We start from the raw sequence: 27,233 nt of genomic DNA, 5'->3' as shown, positions 1-27,233 counted from the left end.
CACAGAGTCACACACTGGAGACACAAGCACAGAGTCACAGACTGGAGGACACACAAGCACAGAGTCACACACTGGAGACACAAGCACAAAGTCACAAACTGGAGGAGACACAGGCACAGAGTCACACACTGGAGACACAAGCACAGAGTCACAGACTGGAGGAGACACAAGCACAGAGTCACAGACTGGAGGAGACACAGGCACAGAGTCACACACTGGGGACACAGGCACAGAGTCACAGACTGGAGGAGACACAAGCATAGAGTCACAAACTGGGGACAGAAGCACAGAGTCACAGACTGGCGGAGACACAGGCACAGAGTTACACACTGGAGACACAAGCACAGAGTCACAGACTGGAGGAGACACAAGCACAGAGTCACACACTGGGACACAAGCACAGAGTCACAGACTGGAGGAGACACAAGCACAGAGTCACAGACTGGGGACACAGGCACAGAGTCACAGACTGGAGGAGACACAAGCACAGAGTCACAAACTGGGACACAAGCACAGAGTCACAGACTGGAGGAGACACAGGCACAGAGTCACACACTGGAGACACAAGCACAGAGTCACAGACTGGAGAAGACACAGGCACAGAGTCACACACTGGAGGAGACACAGGCACAGAGTCACACACTGGAGACACAAGCACAGAGTCACAGACTGGAGGAGACACAAGCACAGAGTCACAAACTGGGACACAAGCACAGAGTCACAGACTGGAGGAGACACAGGCACAGAGTCACACACTGGAGACACAAGCACAGCGTCACAGATTGGAGGAGACACAGGCACAGAGTCACAGACTAGGGATAAAAGCACAGAGTCTCAGACTGGAGACACAAGCACAGAGTCACAGACTGGGGACACAAGCACAGAGTCACAGACTGGAGACACAAGCACAGAGTCACAGACTGGAGACACAGGCACAGAGTCACACACTGGAGACACAAGCACAGAGTCACAGACTGGAGGAGACACAGGCACAGAGTCACAGACTGGAGGAGACACAGGCCAGAGTCACACACTGGAGACACAAGCACAGAGTCACAGACTGGGACACAAGCACAGAGTCACAGACTGGAGGAGACACAGGCACAGAGTCACACACTGGAGACACAAGCACAGTGTCACAGATTGGAGGAGACACAAGCACAGAGTCACAGACTAGGGATAAAAGCACAGAGTCACAGACTGGAGGAGACACAAACACAGAGTCACAGACTGGAGACACAAGCACAGAGTCACAGAGTGGGGACACAAGCACAGAGTCACAGACTGGAGACACAAGCACAGAGTCACAGACTGGAGACTCAAGCACAGAGTCACAGACTGGAGGAGACACAAGCACAGAGTTACAGTCTGGAGACACAGGCACAGAGTCACAGACTGGAGACACAAGCACAGAGTCACACACTGGAGGAGACACAAGCACAGAGTCACAAACTGGGACACAAGCACAGAGTCACAGACTGGAGGAGACACAAGCACAGAGTCACAAACTGGGACACAAGCACAGAGTCACAGACTGGAGGAGACACAGGCACAGAGTCACACACTGGAGACACAAGCACAGCGTCACAGATTGGAGGAGACACAGGCACAGAGTCACAGACTAGGGATAAAAGCACAGAGTCTCAGACTGGAGACACAAGCACAGAGTCACAGACTGGGGACACAAGCACAGAGTCACAGACTGGAGACACAAGCACAGAGTCACAGACTGGAGACACAGGCACAGAGTCACACACTGGAGACACAAGCACAGAGTCACAGACTGGAGGAGACACAGGCACAGAGTCACAGACTGGAGGAGACACAGGCCAGAGTCACACACTGGAGACACAAGCACAGAGTCACAGACTGGAGGCACAAGCACAGAGTCACAGACTGGAGGAGACACAGGCCAGAGTCACACACTGGAGACACAAGCACAGAGTCACAGACTGGAGGAGACACAGGCCAGAGTCACACACTGGAGACACAAGCACAGAGTCACAGACTGGAGGAGACACAATCACAGAGTCACAAACTGGGACAAAAGCACAGAGTCACAGACTGGAGGAGACACAAGCACAGAGTCACAAACTGGGACACAAGCACAGAGTCACAGACTGGAGGAGACACAGGCACAGAGTCACACACTGGAGACACAAGCACAGCGTCACAGATTGGAGGAGACACAGGCACAGAGTCACAGACTGGAGACACAAGCACAGAGTCACAGACTGGAGACACAAGCACAGAGTCACAGACTGGGACACAAGCACAGAGTCACAGACTGGAGGAGACACAGGCACAGAGTCACACACTGGAGACACAAGCACAGTGTCACAGATTGGAGGAGACACAAGCACAGAGTCACAGACTAGGGATAAAAGCACAGAGTCACAGACTGGAGGAGACACAAACACAGAGTCACAGACTGGAGACACAAGCACAGAGTCACAGAGTGGGGACACAAGCACAGAGTCACAGACTGGAGACACAAGCACAGAGTCACAGACTGGAGACTCAAGCACAGAGTCACAGACTGGAGGAGACACAAGCACAGAGTTACAGTCTGGAGACACAGGCACAGAGTCACAGACTGGAGACACAAGCACAGAGTCACACACTGGAGGAGACACAAGCACAGAGTCACAAACTGGGACACAAGCACAGAGTCACAGACTGGAGGAGACACAAGCACAGAGTCACAAACTGGGACACAAGCACAGAGTCACAGACTGGAGGAGACACAGGCACAGAGTCACACACTGGAGACACAAGCACAGCGTCACAGATTGGAGGAGACACAGGCACAGAGTCACAGACTAGGGATAAAAGCACAGAGTCTCAGACTGGAGACACAAGCACAGAGTCACAGACTGGGGACACAAGCACAGAGTCACAGACTGGAGACACAAGCACAGAGTCACAGACTGGAGACACAAGCACAGAGTCACAGACTGGAGGAGACACAGGCACAGAGTCACAGACTGGAGGAGACACAGGCCAGAGTCACACACTGGAGACACAAGCACAGAGTCACAGACTGGAGGCACAAGCACAGAGTCACAGACTGGAGGAGACACAGGCCAGAGTCACACACTGGAGACACAAGCACAGAGTCACAGACTGGAGGAGACACAGGCCAGAGTCACACACTGGAGACACAAGCACAGAGTCACAGACTGGAGGAGACACAATCACAGAGTCACAAACTGGGACAAAAGCACAGAGTCACAGACTGGAGGAGACACAAGCACAGAGTCACAAACTGGGACACAAGCACAGAGTCACAGACTGGAGGAGACACAGGCACAGAGTCACACACTGGAGACACAAGCACAGCGTCACAGATTGGAGGAGACACAGGCACAGAGTCACAGACTGGAGACACAAGCACAGAGTCACAGACTGGAGACACAAGCACAGAGTCACAGACTGGGACACAAGCACAGAGTCACAGACTGGAGGAGACACAGGCACAGAGTCACACACTGGAGACACAAGCACAGCGTCACAGATTGGAGGAGACACAAGCACAGAGTCACAGACTAGGGATAAAAGCACAGAGTCACAGACTGGAGGAGACACAAGCACAGAGTCACAGACTGGAGACACAAGCACAGAGTCACAGAGTGGGGACACAAGCACAGAGTCACAGACTGGAGACACAAGCACAGAGTCACAGACTGGAGACTCAAGCACAGAGTCACAGACTGGAGGAGACACAAGCACAGAGTTACAGTCTGGAGACACAGGCACAGAGTCACAGACTGGAGACACAAGCACAGAGTCACAGACTGGAGGAGACACAGGCACAGAGTCACACACTGGAGACACAAGCACAGAGTCACAGACTGGAGGAGACACAATCACAGAGTCACAAACTGGGACACAAGCACAGAGTCACAGACTGGAGGAGACACAAGCACAGAGTCACAAACTGGGACACAAGCACAGAGTCACAGACTGGAGGAGACACAGGCACAGAGTCACACACTGGAGACACAAGCACAGAGTCACAGATTGGAGGAGACACAGGCACAGAGTCACAGACTGGAGACACAAGCACAGAGTCACAGACACAAGCAGAGTCACAGACTGTGGACACAAGCACAGAGTCGCAGACTGGAGGCACAAGCACAGAGTCTGATCTGAAGCCAATACATACATAAATAAATAATCGACGTGAAGGAAATATTTAAAGAAAATCTTAAGTAATTATTTTCATTACGTTCTTGCCTCATACAAAATTCTATTGTAAGCATCATCATTGTTATTATTGTTGTTGTTGTTACTACTCTTCACTTGATTGTTTATGTTTTCAAAAATATAGTATGCCAGAATAAATATTGATTTTGTCCTCAGCTATAACCATGATGCTACATCACACAGATTCTCTCTCTCTCACATCTAGTCCTTCAAAAAAGTGCACTAAACAGCATGATTCTGGTGTCCTACACACAAATCACAAAATTGACAGAAACAAATAAACCATGGGGTTTCACTCCACATGCTACCAAATCTCTTCTGTGTGAGTTTAAGGTTTTATTCATCAAGGTAGTAGATGGTACAGGCAGAAAAAGAGAAAGGTTTATGAAGTGGTCTATAAGCAACAGTGGACAAATAGAATTATAGTATATATTGACCTCTCCGTTCCTGTAACCAATTTTCTTTACAATTCACAAGAACCTCAAAGGTGCTGTACTCTTCACAGTGGAAAGCTTGAACAAAACTATATATATATATATATATATATATATATATATATATATATATATTTTTAACTCAGCATGAGGCTGTGAAACAAATCTATCTGTATACATCATAAAATCATCCTACTGGGATATCTATACTGTAGACACTGATATACTGTATATACTGATCATCGTAATGCATTGTAACTTTTTAAATCTATCCACCAATAAGAACATAAGAAAGTTTACAAATTGAAGGAGGCCATTCGCCCCATCGTGCTCGTTTGGTGTCCATTAATAACTAAGTGATCCAAGGATCCTATCCAGTCTATTTTTTGCAAATTTTAAGCTTCAACCACATCGCTGGGGAGTTTGTTCAGATTGTGACGCCTCTCCGTGTGAAGTAGTGTCTCCTGTTTTCTGTCTTGAATGCCTTGAAGCCCAATTTCCATTTGTGTCCACGGGTCTGTGTGTCCCTGCTGATCTGGAAAAGCTCCTGCACGGTCCAATACATTGAATGACTCTCCGTGACTTACCTAAGTGTCTGTAGGTGTCTGTGTCCAGCAGTGCTGTGCTGCTGATAACAGCTCAAAGGTGCAAAACAGAGAGATGATTCATTGGGAAAGGTGTGGAAATGCATCAGAGTCGGTGCCTGGCACTTGTTTTTATTAATGCAGTCATTAAGGCAGTACACATTGTAACAAGAGGCCTACTACAAGAGCCTAAATGCCCAGTTATGTTAAATCAACCAGTAATGTATTTCATGAGAAATTGTGTCTGTTAGCTGTGAACGGCTCATTTATTTGTGGTAAAAGACCATTAATTGACAGGGTGGAGATGTATTCTTCGTTTAGACTTCTGAATCAGCTTTAAACCCACACTCCTGCTGTTCTGTATAGTTAAAGGATGACGAGTGTATCTTACACAGAGAAGACTGGATTTCAGATAAAGACAGAATGCAGAATAAATTAGGGTCAATGTGACTAAACTGTTTTGAAAAAAGTAAATAAGGGGTCCACCAACTCAATCCTACTTACGTTTTCATGCTCAGAAAATAAGTCCCAGGCAGAAAATGAACTGTGAAATTTAGTGGAAAAAGAACTTAGGAAGAAATATCTGGTGATACACTATTTTTAAAAGCATATGATGCCATATTGATGTGGTCTACCAGCAAGCTAATTTGCTATTCAGAACAAACATTTAGCCTAGAGGTCAAAGTTTTGCAGATGATGAAGTGTTTCTGTGTTTCAGGAGGTGATTGCTAACCTCTACATGATTTAAATGTATTTATTAATTTTATCGATAAAATCCAAAGATAAATCACACTTGAAAAACTGATATTGACGACAGAGAGATGTATTCAAAGTTGTGTTTGCAGGAAATAAGTACAGTTGATAGGTTAACGCTATGCCACTCAAATGAATCTGTTTTAAAACACATTCCTGGTGATTCACAAAGCTTTGTGGGCTCCCGATTGTCTGCCAAAAACAGTAATGGTGAAGATTTGCAGGTACACATTTACATACAGTAGTGTGGAAAATAAAATACAATGACTCCTGTTACTCCTACTACTAGTATTGCTAAGATTGGAATTAAATAACTATTTTACATCAGACCGTTTTACTTTTTTCCCTCCTGTCGTTCATTCGGAGGGTGACAAAGTGGCGAGGGTTGGGCAAACAGCTTTGAAAGTGGTTGTGCTAATGCTCAGAAAGATGACATATATACCCCATTGCTTAGGATAGATGGCAAGAAATCTGAACACAAATGCAATGGTCCCATCCTTTCAGACGAGTAAATTAAAAACCAGGACGTGTGTTTCTGTTATATAGCATATAGGAAAAGACACTGAAAGTCATTGTGCACTTTTTACAGCTCGTATTGGCCTCCCAACGTGCACATTTGATCCCGATAAAGAAATCAGCCCTTCACTTCCATTATGAAGCTCATATCAGCTTTGAACCTTTCTTATTAAGACCCATTTATCACTGGAGGTACACTGCAGACAATTACATTAACTTTGTAAACCTGGGAAATAAAACTATGATTAAAGCATAGTTTCAAGCAATAAAAGAGGTAAATGTTGGGTTATATATTTTTTTATTTGATAAAGACTGTTAATAATTCTGATAGATGTGACAGGATCTCTTTCAAGATTGAAAAAATAATAATAATAAGTGAAAAGGAAAGCTGGACTCAATAGTCTGCGATAGTCTTCACCCAGAGTGAAGGACGGACCCTGTGAACTTGAACATGCAGGCTGAGAGGAGATCCAACCATTACATCTGAGATCTGGTTTGATAGATACCAGTGTGACCCAATCCACAGTGGCATTCTGACAAGGACCAATCAGCTCGCATCTCTGGTTCTGACACAATGTACTGACATAAGAACATATAAAAGTTTACAAACGAGAGGAGGCCATTCGACCCATCGTGCTCGTTTGGTGTCCATTAATAACTAAGTGATCCAAGGATCCTATCCAGTCTATTTTTAAATGTTCCCAAATTGTCGCTTCAACCACATCGCTGGGGAGTTTGTTCAGATTGTGGCGCCTCTCTGTGTGAAGAAGTGTCTCCTGTTTTCTGTCTTGAATGTCTTGAAGCCCAATTTCTATTTGTGTCCCCGGGTGCGTGTGTCCCTGCTGATCTGGAAAAGCTCCTCTGGTTTGATGTGGTTGATGCCTTTCATGATTTTGATGACTTTAATCAAATCCCCACGTAGTTTCCTCTGTTCCAGGGTGAAAAGGTTCAGTTATAGGTTAGCTTGGGTACAGCCAACCAGGCACCAGCTACTCTAGATGTCACACCCATCTTCCACGGTGTAGAGCTTAACGCTTTGATGTTTAATGTCCAGCTTTTATCATTACAATGTAGAATACAACACCAGAACCTTTATGGTAAAGATGGGCTAGAATGATCAGATCTGAAATACATAATTCACATTATCTGCACTATTAAGTTTAACAAAAATAATAACAATCTCCACCAATGCTTTAGAAAAGGTCAAATTGAAGAGCACGTACAGATGGTCTCATGCTTGGAGGCCACATCATGTTTAACACATTCCTTACCTTTGGAAGATAGAGGGAGGGTGTCACAGTTTTTAAAGGAATAAACAAAGTTAAGTCTACAACTTACATCAAACTTGTTCTTCTCAAGGATGTTGGGGGGATAAAATGTGAAAGAAAACGTAGTAATTTTAAAGTGTCTGGCAATCCCATCCCAAATCCTGCTGAAATAATTAAACACTTCCACATTTCTTAGTGTGCTGTTCTCACTGTTCTGTCTTATTGATTTGGAAAGCGGCACTTACGACAACTTAATAACAGTTAACTATTTGAAATGAGGATATGAAAGGGCAAGTAAATAAATGATTGCTCAGATAAACAGAAGCTTGATTTCACATCGTCTATTTAATTCATCCTAACACATCCCAGGGAAGACCAAAACGTTCAGACTGATTCTTCCCATGCTCCCGACAAAAAGAGCCCTCTGTTCCATAACGCCTTGATCCCGATTGAAGTTTAGTTTCTTCTTTTCCAGATATCACACAGCTGTGCGCCATTTTCACGCACAATCTTGTGCCTTTTAAGATGACGGAAAACAACTCTATTAAGGTATTTTATCAGACGACTCTACGCGAGGAATTGGAGTAATTAAGAAGGAATCCTTGCGCATTTGAAAATGTGCTAATCATCTCACTCTACTGGCGCATGCAAATACAGTCTCTTTCATCAAAACTGAAACTTTCATCACTTGAAGACGAATTTAAATATTTCCAAATGAGGAAGATTAAGGCAATATCTTTCATTTACAACTCAACCAATTAATTATTTCCCCAGCATTTTAGCACCTAGGCCATGAACAATTATAAACTGCTTTTTCCTTGTGTGCTTTTTTCCCAGGAGAGAATGATGGAAGATGAATGGTTGGGTAGGTATGCAATTTTTCTAAGCCTCCAGTTTGTATACGGCTAATATTTTCTAAAAGGTTATTAAGCACAATAAGCTCTTTGATTAAACTGGTGACCTTCTGAGGAAAATAGGAAACTCCATGAAGCTGAATTGCTGAAGCAGTCAATGGCAATTTATTTGATATGATTTAGTTCCTTCCTGTTTGCGGAGGTTTTATTTTAGCACCTCATTTGTCTGACTTCTACCGCTCGAGGAGTCTCTTCTGCAAAAGTTTTGGGGATTTTTAAACACGTTTTTTCCTTCACAAAATGGTATAAGAGTCCTGTGTTCACAGAGACATCCAGAGTCCTTGAGGTTTGCGAGTTGGCAGTTAAAAAGTCCTTTGTTTTCAAATACATTATTAATGTCCCGTGGTAAGACTCCTATAGTATTCTTTATCACAGTTTCTGGCTTGATCATTAGTTTTAATGCTTTAGCGTGCTCCCCATGAGAAATGAGGAATAATTCTTTTTGCAGCACGCTTGGAAAAAGATTAATTCGAACCTAAAGTCTAAGCCAAACTCATTGTAGTCCAGCAATGACAGCTGGTTATATTTCAGTCGAGAATGTTTCAGTAGACAATTTCTGAGTTGTTTCTGGCAGGTACACACACAGCGTGAATGACAGAGGATTGTACAGCCGAGTTTCCTATTTACATTTCGCTATAAATAGGATTTCAGTGCAGGGTGTCCAGCTTTGCAACTCCCCAAAAAAATCTGTTTGTGTTTGTTTTGACTTGAGAAGAATGACAAATTGCCTTAACCTTTTAACTCCCACCTAATTGTCTGAATACAACGCTTGGAACACAGTCCATCTGGAAACCCAAATACGCAACAATACTGTAAACAAGTTCAGTGATAAATTGGAGCTGCAGTGCAAATGCAAACACAGGATTGACAGTAATTTCAAGTGTAAATAAAGGTCTAAACCTCTGTAAATCAATTGCTTTGGAGGGATAGTGTTTTATTTTAAAGTGGTTCATTTAGTTATGCATTCGGCTGCTTAAAGATCAATTTATCACATATAAAGGCAATGGTGTCAAATTAGTTAAAATTACTATTCTTATTCTTCAAATCCACTGGGCTTTGTGTTGGAACAAATCAATTAAAATTTAGAGTTTCCCAAAATAAAAAAGATGCAAACAAGCAAATCCTGTGGGGAGGCGTGAACGTTCCCCTTATTTAATTGAATTGATTTGTTTCATGGCTTTTAATTCTGAGGTGTGGGTTACTGTTTTCAGACTAGAACCTTCCAATGTTTTGGCTGCATGAAAGAAAATATGTTATGGGGATTAAAAGGGGGGAAAATGATGAGGTTGATAACAGACAAAGAAAAAGAAAAGGCAGATTTAGCAGCCTGGTAAAGTGTTTCTCTACACCTGGATAATGGCTGTTTGAGTGAAAGTCTTATTAAATTAGAACTCTACACTTAAACTGAGAAGAGTTGACTTCCTGGGACTCGGCTGATTTTAAAGTGAACACAGATAGCTGTGTTTTTATACAGGAAAGGATGTTGGCTGCACTACAGTTAGAAGCTGTGCTGAGCGAGCAGGAGACTTTATCTGTGTATGAGTGCCTTACATTAGTACATTTGTTTCTTGTTTGCAAAGAATGAATGATATATAAATATGATATCAGATTCCCCCATGCTGGTGCCCAGCTCTTGGTATTGATCATAATTTGTGTCTCACTGTTCCTACTGCTGATCCAGGCGTTTCTACACTGTAAATAACAGCTACTTTTGTAGATGCAAAATAAACACTGTCATCTCCTCAGACTAATGGAGATAAACATGTATCCTAGGTAAGTTTAGCTGCTTCACTCCACAATCAAACCAGGACTCCTTGCTACTTTATTTAGCTTGTACCCCAGTGAGGCATCCCTGTTTGAAAATGATGATTCATAATTTATATTAAAACAATTGATTTTCTTTTTAAAGGAAGAAAATGGCAAAAGGAAAGAAAAGAAATACGTCTCCAGGTGACAGTGGGATTATAGAAAATGAAGCAAAATGAGCAGCAACTAACCTTTTCTGTAAAATGTTGTATTGGTATTGTTTTTTATACAATTCAATCTATACGTCTTTATTGTGTATTTAGAACTGTAGTCATGACAAGGAACACTCTGCTGCACATGCACTATGAATCTTAGCACTACGTGCACAGCATACAGTGAGGGAAAAAAGTATTTGATCCCCTGCTGATTTTGTACGTTTGCCCACTGACAAAGAAATTATCAGTCTATAATTTTAATGGTAGGTGTATTTTAACAGTGAGAGACAGAAGAACAGCAAAAAAATCCAGAAAAACGCATTTCAAAAAAGTTATACATTGATTTGCATGTTAATGAGGGAAATAAGTATTTGACCCCTTCGACTTAGTACTTGGTGGCAAAACCCTTGTTGGCAATCACAGAGGTCAGACGTTTCTTGTAGTTGGCCACCAGGTTTGCACACATCTCAGGAGGGATTTTGTCCCACTCCTCTTTGCAGATCCTCTCCAAGTCATTAAGGTTTCGAGGCTGACATTTGGCAACTTGAACCTTCAGCTCCCTCCACAGATTTTCTATGGGATTAAGGTCTGGAGACTGGCTAGGCCACTCCAGGACCTTAATGTGCTTCTTCTTGAGCCACTCCTTTGTTGCCTTGGCTGTGTGTTTTGGGTCATTGTCATGCTGGAATACCCATCCACGACCCATTTTCAATGCTCTGGCTGATGGAAGGAGGTTCTCACCCAAGATTTGACAGTACATGGCCCCGTCCATCGTCCCTTTGATGCGGTGCAGTTGTCCTGTCCCCTTAGCAGAAAAACATCCCCAAAGCATAATGTTTCCACCTCCATGTTTGACGGTGGGGATGGTGTTCTTGGGGTCATTCCTCCTCCTCCAAACACGGTGAGTTGAGTTGATGCCAAAGAGCTTGATTTTGGTCTCATCTGACCACAACACTTTCACCCAGTTCTCCTCTGAATCATTCAGATGTTCATTGGCAAACTTCAGACGGGCCTGTACATGTTCTTTCTTGAGCAGGGGGCCTTGCGGGATCATTAACAAGATCCTCCCGTGTAGTTCTGGGCTGATTCCTCACCGTTCTCATTATCATTGAAACTCCACGAGGTGAGATCTTGCATGGAGCCCCAGACCGAGGGAGACTGACAGTTATTTTGTGTTTCTTCCATTTGCGAATAATCGCACCAACTGTTGTCACCTTCTCACCAAGCTGCTTGGCGATGGTCTTGTAGCCCATTCCAGCCTTGTGTAGGTCTACAATCTTGTCCCTGACATCCTTGGACAGCTCTTTGGTCTTGGCCATGGTGGAGAGTTTGGAATCTGATTGATTGATTGCTTCTGTGGACAGGTGTCTTTTATACAGGTAACGAGCTGAGATTAGGAGCACTCCCTTTAAGAGAGTGCCCCTAATCTCAGCTCGTTACCTGTATAAAAGACACCTGGGAGCCAGAAATGTTGCAGATTGATAGGGGATCAAATACTTATTTCCCTCATTAACATGCAAATCAATTTATAACTTTTTTGAAATGCGTTTTTCTGGATTTTTTTGTTGATATTCTGTCTCTCACTGTTAAAATACACCTACCATTAAAATTATAGACTGATCATTTCTTTGTCAGTGGGCAAACGTACAAAATCAGCAAGGGATCAAATAATTTTTTCCCCCACTGTATGTACATATATACAATTCGTCTTGATAAAAAACAATCCTTTCATCACATGGACTTGAAATGATAAATAACTTTATTTTCAATTAGCAAATGGCTTGTTTGGGTTCTGTGGAGCAGCTGTCCCAGGGATTTGGTGGCAAACCAAACAAATGCCATTGTGCATATTCACGGATATGCTTTCATACACAATGCCATGCATGGTTTCAATTTCTAAAAAAACAACAACATTGTGATAGCTTTAAAATTGAACAAGCTCCTTAGATTGCACTGGTTAAAGCGCATGACAGCATGAAGGGATATACAGATTTAATCACATCCATATTGTGAAATGCAATCAATATTTTTAATTCAGTACCTATAGGTATTTAGAATGAAATATGAAAATGTAAAGCTGATTGAACCAAGTTAAGACAGGCCCAAACTCACCTGGAATATAGACAGTTTTCTCAGTGTTTAACAATCTGTGAAAATATATAATGTATTAAACTGAACAACCAAACAAATGAAATCTAATGAAAGGTGAATACTTTCAACTACAGTTGTATATCATAGATTACAAGCATGTCATTGAAAACCTTCATACTCTCACATTTCATATGAAAGGAAACAATCAAGATGTTTAATGTTCATGTTTAATTTGAGGGTAGTTACATTCAAATTGGGTTAATGGTGTAGGAATTACACCCATTTTTATATGTGGTCCCCCAATTTTAGGGGCTCAAACGTATTTGGACAGACTAACATAATCATTAATTAATTTGTGAGTTTCAATACTTGGTTGCAAATCCTTTGCAGTCAATGACTGCCTGAAGTCTGGAACCCATAGACATCACCAGATGCTGGGTTCCTTCCCTGGTGATGCTGCCAGGCCTGCACTGCAGCTGACTTTAGTTCCTGTGTCTTGTGTCACTGTCCAAATATTTATGGACCTAACTGTACATGTCTCTGGGGAAAAAGTTCAGTAACAACTAGTAGAAGTAAAGAATACTGATTCAAGTTTGACTGAAGGTAATCACGAATGCCGCAGAGACAGGCATAGCTATCTGGCTGAAAAGACACTGGGCTTAATATCTCCCATTAGCGATTGCACAAATGCAGACTCACCCAAGGTCCCCCTGTTAGCACAGTGCTGAGCACAGCCATCTAACTGGTCACCGAGAAGCACAGACCGGACAACAAGAGCAGCCGGTTCAATGGGCTGCCGTGGCGAGGTTGTTAGTGTCCTGGAAGGGGTGGGGAGAAGCAGAGGTGGTTGTGTTGCCTGTGTTATGAGACTGAGGGCAATATTTATAAAATCTTTTCCATCACAGTAACACCTCTCTTTCCTAATGAAGGAAAAAAAAAAGAAGTGGGAATGTGTCACATAAAACATTCAGCGGGCTAAGTTAGTGAATGCTTCATTGGGGGGGAAAAGTATAATTATTTGATTGGTTTTTCATCTTTTCAAGAAGGAAGTAGCAAATCTTAAATGATGTTTAAGTTAGAGAAACATATGCCTACATATGGGATAGGTATCACGACACGGAAGACAGCAAAAAGGAGGCGAATAGGAGGCTGAAGTGCTTTTCTTTCATTTCTCTCTCCACCAGTTCAGACAGGTTTCAACCACAGCTTGCACAGCAAAGCGGGACACACTTGTTGCAGGAGAAATATGTCAACAGCCAGCTTCATCACATTCCGCTCACAGGGCAATTAATGCAGAAAAACAGGTCAATGACCACCAATTATCCAGAGCAGAAAACTGGACTCCGCCGAGTCTGTGCCATTAGGACGAGGAGTTGGCACTGCAATGATAGGAGGCCAGGGTTGTTGACTCAGACAGGAGCAAGACCGGAGGAACTATGAGTGCAATGTGTGTTACAGTGGGTGAATGGATTATGTATCTGTATGTGTATCTAACGTGATTCGGGTTAATTGATTTTTTAATATGGCTATTGCATTCTCTTAGAACAAGGGATTTTAAAGCAAACCCAGTGAAACTTCCATTAAGTGCAACACATGTTGTGTTCATAATAATAGGATTGCAGAATACATGAATTCATACATTTGTAAATAAATCATGTAAAAATGGTTTTAGTGCAATTGGGTATGTGTTTTTGGTGCTGTTGTCAATTCTAGGGCATTCCAAATGCTTCATGTATTTTAAAAACTGAATACATCTTGGTTTCTGCTCTATTTTTCAGCAGGCAATGAAATGACAAATTAATTCTAACAGGAAAGTAGTACTTTGCAGGTAAAAAGTCATCAGAACATTCAAGGGGAAAAAGTTGCCGCTGTCGTAGTAATAGCAGTACAGCCTGCTGGATGAGAGCTGAGGGACATGTTGATGTGGAGATGAAATTAAGTCGAGTTCTACAGCACACATTCACATGTCACGCTGCGAGGTAAATACGTAACGACAGCTGAACAGAGAGCATATGTTAATGGTGTTCATAGTGCCTCTGTTGCTGCCTTCTTTAAACCATATCTGTAGACATGTATATATGGTGTAGTGATATCTCTGTGTATGCTAATTAGAAGAGCTGCACTATTGTTTATGTGTCTGTCTGTCACTTCTGTTTTGTGAGACAACCCTGATGAGTCATTGAGATAATAGTGGGGTTGGGGGGGGATTAAACTGTAAGATGTGTATGTGGGGTGAGACCGATCAATTGAGAATCTGAGTCAGGAGTGTGAGTGCCTGCTGGGAGGTTGATGAAGGGAGACAGGTAGTTGGGGAGGGATGGCGTCCTGTGGCAGGGTTATCTTTCAACTCAAAAATGCTACTCAAAGGGGGACGGGGCATTGAGTGCGTGGGACGGGAGTGAATGACTCGGTGAGCTGTCGTCTGTCCTCTGCACACCCCAAACCTCTCCTGACTTTTTATGTTATTGTTTTGTTGTGTTTCAGTCAACAGACACACAACATCTTACCATTCATTCCATAAGTATTACAAATAATGGATATTTCTTACACAATGAATGAATGAATTACGTAGACAAAGTAAGTAGCCTATGTTTTTCTTTTAAAGTCTGGGATGTGCTATCGTTTACATAAGCAGTACATTATCTGAATAACATGATCCAATAAAAAACAATTTGACAGAGAAAAGATTAGAATAAAAACATTGCCATCTCACCAATACTCAGATGCTCTAACTAAGTAGTTGCTAGCCCTTTGAGATGGCAGTGAAACATTGCAGCTGACGTTCACACTGGCATTCCTGCACTGAGAGAACGCAAGAAACAAAAGTGAAAAGCTATTTAAATTACACACATTACCATTTCAATTATAGACCTGCAAAGACTGACACAATCAGGGCTGTGAAGGCAACAATGTAACTGCCAGTCACATCTATATTTGTTCAAACCAAACGCTCATCTTTGACCTTCTGTTTGTAAGCTTCCCACCACACTCTCCACAAACATGTGTTTTTCTTTATCAATAAACACCTGTGTGGAAAGCCAATCACAAGATTTAAACACACCCACATGGAACTCTCACAACCTTATACATAATATATACATATACACTCACCTAAAGGATTATTAGGAACACCATACTAATACTGTGTTTGACCCCCTTTCGCCTTCAGAACTGCCTTAATTCTACATGGCATTGATTCAACAAGGTGCTGAAAGCATTCTTTAGAAATGTTGGCCCATATTGATAGGATAGCATCTTGCAGTTGATGGAGATTTGTGGGATGCACATCCAGGGCACGAAGCTCCCGTTCCACCACATCCCAAAGATGCTCTATTGGGTTGAGATCTGGTGACTGTGGGGGCCAGTTTAGTACAGTGAACTCATTGTCATGTTCAAGAAACCAATTTGAAATGACTCGACCTTTGTGACATGGTGCATTATCCTGCTGGAAGTAGCCATCAGAGGATGGGTACATGGTGGTCATAAAGGGATGGACATGGTCAGAAACAATGCTCAGGTAGGCCGTGGCATTTAAACGATGCCCAATTGGCACTAAGGGGCCTAAAGTGTGCCAAGAAAACATCCCCCACACCATTACACCACCACCACCAGCCTGCACAGTGGTAACAAGGCATGATGGATCCATGTTCTCATTCTGTTTACGCCAAATTCTGACTCTACCATCTGAATGTCTCAACAGAAATCGAGACTCATCAGACCAGGCAACATTTTTCCAGTCTTCAACTGTCCAATTTTGGTGAGCTTGTGCAAATTGTAGCCTCTTTTTCCTATTTGTAGTGGAGATGAGTGGTACCCGGTGGGGTCTTCTGCTGTTGTAGCCCATCCGCCTCAAGGTTGTACGTGTTGTGGCTTCACAAATGCTTTGCTGCATACCTCGGTTGTAACGAGTGGTTATTTCAGTCAAAGTTGCTCTTCTATCAGCTTGAATCAGTCGGCCCATTCTCCTCTGACCTCTAGCATCAACAAGGCATTTTCGCCCACAGGACTGCCGCATACTGGATGTTTTTCCCTTTTCACACCATTCTTTGTAAACCCTAGAAATGGTTGTGCGTGAAAATCCCAGTAACTGAGCAGATTGTGAAATACTCAGAACAGCCCGTCTGGCACCAACAACCATGCCACGCTCAAAATTGCTTAAATCACCTTTCTTTCCCATTCAGACATTCAGTTTGGAGTTCAGGAGATTGTCTTGACCAGGACCACACCCCTAAATGCATTGAGGCAACTGCCACATGATTGGTTGGTTAGATAATTGCATTAATGAGAAATTGAACAGGTGTTCCTAATAATCCTTTAGGTGAGTGTATATATACATTGACAGATCATTGTCATGCCTTTATTGCTCTACATCTCATCATCCAATCTTTGCCACCTTCTGTCTAATTTCCAGTGCTCTCTGCTGATCTTCCTCTGCTCTGCTTTACTCCTCTTAACCCCAAAATGCTTAGTGTAAAGTTGTTAAAGAAAGCTAGTTTATTGCCATTTCCTATTTGAGATGCTATTTATTTCCTGGTTCCTGTTTGTTCTACCCAGGCAAACAGATTATCCTCTTGTAAGCACAATAACACTTTATGTTACATCAATAAATGATTGGTTAAATAGTTTGTTATAATATTAATTTAATCAATAAACATTAACAAAGAAGGAGGAAAGTAATAAGGCACAACAAAATAAAAATAAGTTGCTGAAAATGGAGCACTTTATATTTTGGTGTGAATAATAAAATATTGGTAAATAATCAATAAAACTGTTAGGAACCATTAATAATTAAGATATGATTTATAATTTATAATAAAGATTTGAAACAAAATAGTGCCAAAACACCTTTATTATACATTATAATCATATCTTCATTATGAATGATTCCTAACAATTTTATAGATTATTTACCAATCATTTATTAATCACACCATAATATAAAGTGTTACCCACAATCCTTTATCTCTTGCACCATTGTCAGCAACTTATTTTGTTGTGCCTTATTACTTTCCTCCTTCTTTGTTAATTTTTTTTTGATTAAATTAATATTATAACAAACTATTTAACCAAATATTTGTATTTGTTTAGTGGATAATGTTTTATATTGAATACTAAATCTGTGTAAAACCACTTCCCCTACATATAACATAAATACATAAAGAAAGAAAGAACGGATGTACTTGACTAGCACATTTCTTTTATTATAACTTTTAATTTATTTAATTATATATTTTGCAGACGAAATACCCATCTCAGAATGAAATGCTCCAAAAGAAACATACAACTAAAATTTGTTAGAAATAAAAAATCTATTCCTCTAACTTCGTTTGCGGTTGTACATAATGCTTTTTTGAACTGTTCCATTTCAAAGCACAGAACTGGGAGAATTGGGACACTGTGCCAGCCATCAATCTTTAAAGGCAAGATATTTCCTAGGTGATTTCCTTTGATTTCAGGTTGTAGCAATGCACAAGCACAGTATGGATGGTTGTTGTGTATTCGAAATGCAGATACTAATGAAGCAAGTGAATTCCGCACACCACAAGTAAATAAAATCACAACTGCCCCAAATTTATGTCCTGCACAAATCCATACAGCGAATAATCACTACAGGCTTATTTACAACCCTAGGGTCAGCAACATCCTAGTTCCTAAATTTTATGAGGACTGTTATTTAACATGAAGGCTTATTGCTGTCTGTATTCAGCAGAGCATTTCCTTTATCTGTTAGGCATCGTGGAGGCAAGTCATTATGGGCTGGGGGTCGGGTCCCACTCGAAAAAAGGTACAAAATAAAAGGAAATAATGTCTGTATATTTAAGATAGTATACATATTTTTTATTATTATTGGACATGACAATGTAACACATCCTACAATTGGTAAAGCCATGTTTATAACTAGAAGGGGAGAAAAAGGATGGTGCATGGCAAGCCAGCGAGGTTATAAATCTAGTAGTAAATGCTGCAGAGCAAACGAAAATGTCTCTGTAGGGCCGGCCCCTATTGCACTGTTATTGCCTTCTGCCAAACAGGCTTGAACATCATTCATGCCCTCTCGATGTTGGTGGTTAATTGTCCCAATAACCGATTAGTGCAGGCTACTGTTTTAGTCATGTTTGTCATGTCATCCATGTATGCTCCAATTGGGGGCACATTCCAGAAGTATAAGTCACATTCCAGAGGCCAAGTGTTCTCCTCCTACTACCTATTTTGATGCCCTAATAATTACTTCTGTTGTCATGCTCAAAGCAAGTGGAGAAATGATGCATGCCATGTAGTTGAAATTCTGCAGTTGAAATACAAAAGTCTCCAAAGTAGACTCTAACTCAATTTTTTATTGTCAGCGGTACCCTGAAAAAATCTGAAGCTGCCCACAGCAGTTCATGTGGCACTGAACCATATGCAAGAGCCAAGTTCTGGAATGTCACGTGGAGTTCCTTCCTCTCTTGTTTAGCTGCTTGTTCCCCGATCACACTGATGTGTTCCAAACATTCTGGAAAACCCGGAATGCCGAATGCCCGTAATTCCTGTACCAAAGTGTCAGTGAAGCAGTTCTTTGATAAATAAGTTGACAACCTCAGAGCAATAATGCTGAAGAAACGGTTGCCTTCCATGTGTAATAGGGAGATAGGACGGTACTGCTTAATCCCTGTAGAAACCTTTTCTCTTGGTATAAAGACCCCACCTGCTCGGCGTCATGCTCTTGGTACAACCTGTTTTTTCCAGACTATCTTCAATTTCCACAAGATTTGTAGAACTCCAGAAGACAGACATGACCGAACATGACAAGTTTTGTTATAAATATACAATGGAAGCATGTTAGTTTCACTGAAAAGAAAAATAGTATATGTATATGCTAAGTACAACTTTTACTATCTCATATGTAGGACTTATTATCCTCCATTTAAGCAAGACTGCTCCCATATGAACACTTTCACTGAAGCTTAATTCCAACATGACCAGATTTCTTTATTACAAGTAATTAGAAATTATTCTGGCAAAGGATTTTCAATCGGAAAGCCACATCATTGCAGGGAAATTAGTTTTACATGCATTTTGCAAACGGTATTATCACTACATTTATTTTTAAACGTATCCAGAGGCCCTGATTACTCCTACAGTTAATCCTAAAGGTTGTGTGCATTTATTTTGCCATATATTTAAAATATTTGTATAGTAGAGAGTTCTGTGTAGACGATAAATCCAACGTAGGAGTTAATAAAATAAAATAAATCCCACATATAAAGTAAAAATTCCTATGCACAAGAAAGTAAGTACTACATATGGTACATACTACCAAGTACTTTTTTACTGGCGTTATTACAGTTGTGTACTATACTACAAAATATGCACAGTTATATGCACAATATACTGTAAAATATACTGTGCCTCAGTGTGGCTCAGGCAAGGGGGCAGATGAGACCAGAGCATCAACTTTAAAATATGTTTTTGACTTACATAATGTAGTTTTAGTCAGACCGTGTATTTAGCCTCATTAGCATATTGAAATCCAAGCCCTCACCCACAAATTGCTTTCCGGAGGGTATTACATGACACAGAGGAGAGACATTCGAATGTTTTAGGATATGCAATACTGTTGTGTGAGAGCTGAGTATTGTTCAAAGAGATTGCTTGGGGAAAGCTGGTCTGAAATTAAAGAGCTGGCAGGTGGCTTTAAAATTGACTTCAGGTAATTAGGGATCTCTACCAGGGCTTTATTTAAATTAAGACTAGAGTTGCCAAATTTAATGTCTGAAACTATCTCCATCAAAATCTCTGGATAGGGTTACACTCGACTGTAAACTGAAAGGATGCACCTCAATTATTTATTTATATATTTTCCTTCTTTATCATATTCTTCGTATACCTAAGAGATCCTTCAAGTTGTGATTTCTATGAACTCAGAACGCAGGTTGAGCCCAACAGTGGCGCTGTAGATATGTGGTATGTCATAGCACACTGTGATTGCTATTGCCCCAGGATGGTCGGGGTTTCCTTAGCACAACAGTGACCCCTGTAGCAGAGGCAGCTTCTGGCAGCTTAAGTTTTCAGTGGGATATGCAAATGTTGTCCTTATCTTGCTTTTGCTCCACCACATTTCCTGTGAATGGCCGCGGATGGATGTTTGAAAGGACATGAGTCTTCCTCTGCATCTCTTCCTTGTCAGTACAAGGATCAATGCAGTAAATTGAGTAGATTAACAGTTACTAATTCCATATTGGCAGACAAACAAACAAATAAAAAAACTGTTGGTAATGGGTTTATTAAATAAATCAATACATACACTAAACAATTTGATCAGGTCAACAAATTAATAGTAACCAGATTTGCAAAATAGGCAAAATAGTTTTTTTATCTCAGTAGCCCTCAGCCTTTAGACTATATAGATCATGAGTCATTTTGTGTGGCTTGTATGTGTCCTCGCTTTGAGATCATGAAACCATGGGCCGGATTAAATCAAAACTTTGACCCATCCGCTAATTGCAAACTACAAAGCTGTACATCATAGTGGTTACATTTCTTATTAGAAGAAAGTGTCATCTTACTAAAAGTGAAGATGTAACTGAGTACAGTTCTGTAGTTTTCTATTAGTGGGTGGGTCAAAGTTTTGATTTAATCCCAGCCCATGTTTAGACTGGCAATAAAGTAAATTGAATACGTAATGTACACTCTTTCTGTCTTAAAAAACACTTTCTTTTTAAAAGCAAGTTGTTCACTGTTTATGAGTTCCACAGAAGCTGGTATCTTCCTTACTGTGTACATTCAATCATTTCATAGGGTTTCAAACACATTCTAATAATTAGTCCAACTTTTATACAAACACATCTGGAAGCCCACTTACACATTATTTTGGATGAAAGTAAAGTATACAAATATACAATAATCTTTATTTAGACTGAAATGCATGTAATAAACCATATATGTTTCATGTTTTCAACATAAATAAATAGTGTAATTAATACATTATTGTGATGTTTATTCACCCCTAGTCTATACACTAGACAGACACAATTATTGTCAAGAGCTGATGTTTTTTGTTGTTGATGTTGTGGCTCAGGTATAATAATGGGAAATGGCAACTCAATGGTTATAAAATATAAAACAATAGGACACCAAAGGCTGTGAAAATATATTGTATCTCTTAATAATGCAGAACCTATTGCAAAGTAATACATTAGCTCATAGTAATACAATGGATATTATGATTTTTTTATATATCATTATAATGCAATAATTGCCAAGTACATTATCATATCCCATTATAACACAATATTATCTAAAAAAAACTACAACTCTATATCTCTTTTGTGGGGTTTATATTTCCTTTTTAGCTAGTCTCTTTATTTTGCTCTAAATATATTGAATGTATATTCATATTGGCTTAGTAACATCTTATCGAAAGTATTTACAAATACAAATTAAGGGAAAAACCAACATAAAGTGTCTCAGTAAGGTGTTGGGCACCACGAGCCCCAGAACAACTTCAATGCTGCTGGCACAGATTGTACGAGTCTCTGATTCTACTGGAGGGATGAACACCATTCTTCCAAAAGATATTCCCTCACTTGGGGTTTTGATGATGGTGGTGGAGAGCGCTGTCTAACACAGGTGTCCCACACATGCACTCGCCCGCTTGTCCAGAACACGAGCCAGTTGAGCGTCTGTGTGACTGAAGCTCCTGCCATTCGTGCCCCAATAATGACCCCTCTGTCAAAGTCACTGAGATCCTTTCCTCTTGTACAAGTTGCATAGGAAGTATGGGGAAGATGTGGAGAACATGAGCTTCCTCTGTGCTGGGCTTTGTTGACTATGAGAAATTATTTGATTCAATATACAAACTCAGTTATCAGGGGCCCGTTGCACTAAAAATATAATACATAGCCTTAGTCTAAGTCCTGTGAAATTGGACTTACATAAGACCTTGCTATAAGACCTGTGACGTCAGCCCTGGCTCACCTGATGGTGCTCAGCAGCGAAGTCTGGTCTTACTATTTTTGTGAAGAATGAAAAAAACAAAATGGCTGCTTGTAAAGTAAAAAATACAAATTTCACCGAAAATGAAAACGTGCGATAGTTGAGCAAACTAATCATAAGAAAACGGGTACATTTGGGTGGAAATGCTGACAAAAATGAAGCCGTGTGCGCACTGTAAATGTATTTTTAAATCAGTTTTTAAAAGCACTTCGTTTCACGTCACTGTTCATGTTATGTTTAAATACAGTACAATCAATAATAGAAAGTATACTACGTTTTTACACATACAACTCGCTGACACTCGCTACGTTTAATAAGCCGCTGAGGGGGGACACGTCCTGCTTTTGCTCAGTACATTTCTAACCCTCTAGTTACCGGACAGCTCCTGCAAACCTCACTGTGCATCATCTGATATAATAGCTGAAACACTTGTTATATTAAACATATATAAATGCATCACATGATATGCATATTGTTTGGGAGTGGGGTTTAATACAAATACTCATTTTAACGTATGCCTATTTGTATTGTTACAATTATTAATATATATTGCTTATTTGACAGCTGTTTTACCGACTGCATAACAACAGTACATTTACATATTTAATAATACTAATAATACGATTCTGAAGATGTCGGCCCCATTCAAACTAAAAAAATAAAAACTAGGTTCAAAGAGAGGAACTTTACGTTGAATTGTTGGAACTTCAGAAGGGAAATCTTTTGTTGTAAAGGGAAAAACTTGATCTAGAAATCAAAATGTTAAAGTTATAAATGGCAAGATTCGAGTTAAATGGGGAAGGAGAAAAGTATTATTGTAATTTATTAAGAGTTGTTGGTTGTAAATACTAGATAATAGATTTGTAATAGTTCACCTAAATTATTAATACAGTTTTTATTCATTAAATTAAACATTTCAGTGTCAAATTAGTTGCAACTATTATTAGTTAAACTTCCATTACTTTGTATGTATGCCCTTTCATATAAAAAAATCTAAATTACCTGGCATATGTGCTGCCATGTTGGTTTCATGTCAGTTTCAATAGCAAGAGATACCTTTTCCCCATTTAAGCCTGGTGTAGGGTAGGCTTAAAAAATGACTTCAATTTAAGACCAAACTGATTTAAAGTTTTTTTGTGCAACAGTCTAAGACCTAAAAAATGGTCTTAAAAGCATTAACTTTTGGGAAGAAATGGGAATCAAGTTAAACAGATTTTATTTGAAAGACTTACGATTTGCCAATGACATCGTCATATTTGCAAAAACACAAAAGTAAGTAAAACAAAACTCATGTTTACCAGCTTTGTTAAATCTAAGACAATTTAAGTAGATCAGCGGATATTCAAAAGTTATGTCTACTTTGGACAACAAATAAGCACAGACACAGATATTATGAAAAAAATCAATACAAGAGTGAAAGTGTTAGAATGGCAATGGGCCTGACACACTGCAAGAAGAACAGATCAAAGATGGACAAAGGAAGTTATGGAATTGGATCCCAAGAGATGAAAAAAGACCTAGAAGTCGGGAAGATGAAATCATACACTTTGCAGGCGTGACGCGGAAAAGAGAAGCTGTAGATCGAAGTGGAAGTGGAAACATCTTGGAGAGGTGGATCGCAGTGGATCAGCAGTGGATAGAAATGGACTGATGATGATGATGATGATTAAATCTATATATATACATACATCATCAGCCCATATCGATCCACTGCTGGATGAAGGCTCCCCAAGATGCTTCCACTTTTTTCGATCTATACTTGATGCTTGGCTAAGACAAGAAACGTAAACGGCCAAGAGAAATCTGCCTGAGGCTGTGTTATACTTTGTTGCTCCACAGAAAGGAAATGGAATTGAATATAAAGTATGTGTGTGTGTGTGTGTGTGTGCTAGGATAAAGCACAGTGTCATGCCTTAAATTGTTTTAAAGGTAAAAAGGTTCCTCAAAGACATATGGGTGATCTTTCAGCTGCCATGCACACCAGAAATCACCCTTTATAGCTCCAGTCTGAAATATGCACTTCCATTCCTGTGCAGCGGCAGAGAACAGAACGGCCTCGGGCAGATTGCACTTGGCTGTTTGGGTTTCTCTTGTCTCAGCCAGGCATCAACCGCAGCACACGCTGTAATTCAAAATGATTAATAAAAGCGAAATGAGAAGGCAGGGTTTCCCTTCAGTGCTCACTATCATGAAGTCCTGCTTGACAAATGGCAGGAGCCAAGTCACTCGACATTGACTGATAGATCAATTTCTGCAGTATGATCAATAGATTTACAGATAGACAAGCCCGGCTAGGTGTATTAACACGCAGAAATGCACAGCAGCTGATCATTCTACTTACGTCATTCAAGACACACTGCAATGTGATTAAAAGGGACAACACATATATATGTTTTCATCTCTTTATCTATGTGTACATCTAGATGTTTCCACCACTGTATGTTGGATAGGTAGACATTGGGAGAATGTATTGTAGGATTCAAAACTGACTACCTGTAGCGTTCCCCTGCATGAGTGATAAGCTGTGATTGCAGATCAAAGACATTGACTATCGCCACACAATACAAACAGCAGCGCGCAGCGAAGTTCAGGCTGAGCGAGGGAGGCTGTCTGCGCAGAGACACGCAGGCACAGGAGCCGCGGATTTCTCTGAGCATGTTCGGCAGTGGGATGGACTCTGACTACTAAGAAGAGAGAGAGAGAGAGAGAGAGAGAGAGAGAGAGAGAGGGGGAGAGGGAGGGAGAGGGAGAGCGAGCGAGCAAAAGAGAGAGAGAGTGAAGAGGCAGACAGCAGAATCTATACTGTCAAAAGATCAGGAGAAAGCTTGCAGGTTCTGTAAGGCTTTGGTGGCCAGGCAGCACGAGCAGCAAAAAGGCAGAGTGGGGCAGACTTCACAGGTGCCCGGGGGAGCAGAAAAGGACAAGGAGCGACCTCGTGGAGGCTACAATTGTCATGCACAGAGGTGGGTCGGTGGGAGGTCTGCGACCCCTGCTTTTTGTCTGAGAAGAGAGAGAGAGAGATAGCCAAGGAAAAGCGCGAGACAGGGAGCAACACGGCTCTGTATCTCCCCCCATTCACAAATACATTGCATTCCATTGCCGCGGCGATGCAGAGGCGGTGTTTCCGATTGGTGGAAAAAGGGTCCCATTGAGAGCTGAGACTTAACCCCCCTCTCCACACATCGCCTTTCCATACAACTCACATCTTCCTCTTCATGTTATTCTCTCTGTTTGTTCTTTTCATTCCTCTGTCGCGCTCCTCGGTATTCAGTGGAGTGCTTTTGTAAAAGTGGGTGTCCAGGAGCTGTCAGTGGATTTGGCTTCCATACAAAAGAGGGGGAGAGAAAGGGAGAGAGAGAGAGAAAGGGGGCTTGAATCACACAGGATCGCTGCTCTCAGGACCGGGCATTGCAAAACAGCTGAGTTCCACAAAAGAAACAAAAAAAACTGAGATAGGAGAGGGGAAAGCATGTTTACATAGAAAAGACGAGGGAAGCTGAGATTTGACAAACGCACTGCAGGGACAAGCTAAAGCAAAACAAAAAGAAACACAACATAAAGCAACGCTTAACCGAGGCCGGAGCGTGAATTATATCATTTTGTGGCACCGATTCTGCACAAGTTGCCGTCACTACAAGGATCTATCGCAGCCATGAAGGGTGACTCAGAGGAAAGCATCGAGAGCATCCGGCCGTCCAACCTGAAGGCGTTCGCCAACACCTCCACCTTGCATGGCATGAGCCACATCTTTGCCTACGGCCCCCTGACCTTCCGCCGCTTCCTCTGGACGCTGTCCTTCCTCGGATCGCTGGGCTTGCTGATGGTCGTCTGCATGGAGCGGATCACCTACTACTTCACCTTCCCGCACGTCACCAAGCTGGACGAGATCGCGGCGACCAACCTCACCTTTCCCGCCATCACCGTCTGCAACCTCAACGAGTTCCGCTTCTCCAAGATCACCCGCAACGACCTGTTCCACGTGGGCGAGCTGCTGGCGCTGCTGAACGAGAACTACCAGATCGCCAACCCCCACCTGGCTGAGCCCGAGGTGCTGGCCGCGCTCAAGGAGAAAGCCAACTTCCACGGCTTCAAGGCCAAGCCCTTCAACATGACCGACTTCTACAACCGCACGGGCCACGACATGGGCGAAATGCTGCTGCAGTGCACCTTCCGCGGAGAGGACTGCTACTCCAGCAACTTCACCACCGTGAGTCTCCACAGGTTTCCTCTCTGCTCCCCTCCAGGCCTGTGCTCATCTGCTGGCGCTGGTGCGTTATTGTGAGGGTGACTGGGCTTGGCTTTCTTGATTGCTGGTGTTTAGAGATGGAGGTTTAACTGAATTGGTTTTGTTTTCCCCAAGGCGGTGGGGTATTGGGGTCTGTCTTTGTGTGTGTGTGCCTAGGCTGGGGGTGTTGGGGGTTCTGTATACTTCAGAAGACGCATCTCTGATGGCACTGAACTTGTTCCATTGTTGCAATGCAAGTTATGATGCGCTCATCTCTTGAATTACTCCCAGGACATTTAGCAT

At 41.5% G+C, this 27,233-nt stretch overlaps 2 protein-coding genes across 2 annotated transcripts; one reads left to right on the top strand and one right to left on the bottom strand.

The window, feature by feature from the left end:
- Positions 1-997: 997 nt before the first annotated feature.
- LOC136712323 (keratin-associated protein 12-1-like) lies at positions 998-25,362 on the bottom strand. The gene is made up of 9 exons (XM_066688832.1): positions 25,275-25,362; positions 3,741-3,797; positions 3,296-3,381; positions 2,989-3,016; positions 2,567-2,623; positions 2,122-2,207; positions 1,815-1,842; positions 1,366-1,422; positions 998-1,086 (listed from the first exon to the last, which is right to left on the bottom strand). The coding sequence occupies exons 1-9, from the start codon at positions 25,360-25,362 to the stop codon at positions 998-1,000; spliced, it is 576 nt and encodes a 191-aa protein (XP_066544929.1).
- Positions 25,363-25,503: 141 nt separating this feature from the next.
- On the top strand, positions 25,504-26,987 carry LOC136712316 (acid-sensing ion channel 1C-like). The gene has a single exon (XM_066688818.1). It carries the CDS (start codon positions 26,358-26,360, stop codon positions 26,985-26,987), a length of 630 nt encoding a protein of 209 aa, XP_066544915.1. The 5' UTR covers positions 25,504-26,357.
- Positions 26,988-27,233: the final 246 nt, after the last annotated feature.

This window comes from Amia ocellicauda, chromosome 2 (genome assembly GCF_036373705.1).
Source record: "Amia ocellicauda isolate fAmiCal2 chromosome 2, fAmiCal2.hap1, whole genome shotgun sequence".
Taxonomy (NCBI): domain Eukaryota; kingdom Metazoa; phylum Chordata; class Actinopteri; order Amiiformes; family Amiidae; genus Amia; species Amia ocellicauda.
The sequence above is the reverse complement of the archived record's forward strand: the minus strand, read 5'-3'. Positions and strand labels throughout refer to the sequence as shown.

What these genes read in the sequence shown, in the direction of transcription:
- LOC136712323 (XM_066688832.1), bottom strand. Translation starts at nt 25,362, where the DNA reads ATGCTCAGAGAAATCCGCGGCTCCTGTGCCTGCGTGTCTCTGCGCAGA. An exon ending in TGTGCCTGTGTCTCCAGACT is followed by an intron (nt 2,208 to 2,566) that starts GTAACTCTGTGC and finishes TTGTGTCTCCAG; the next exon opens with TCTGTGACTCTGTGCCTGTG. An exon ending in TGTGCCTGTGTCTCCAGACT is followed by an intron (nt 1,087 to 1,365) that starts GTAACTCTGTGC and finishes TGTCTCCTCCAG; the next exon opens with TCTGTGACTCTGTGCTTGTG.
- LOC136712316 (XM_066688818.1), top strand. Translation starts at nt 26,358, where the DNA reads ATGAAGGGTGACTCAGAGGAAAGCATCGAGAGCATCCGGCCGTCCAAC.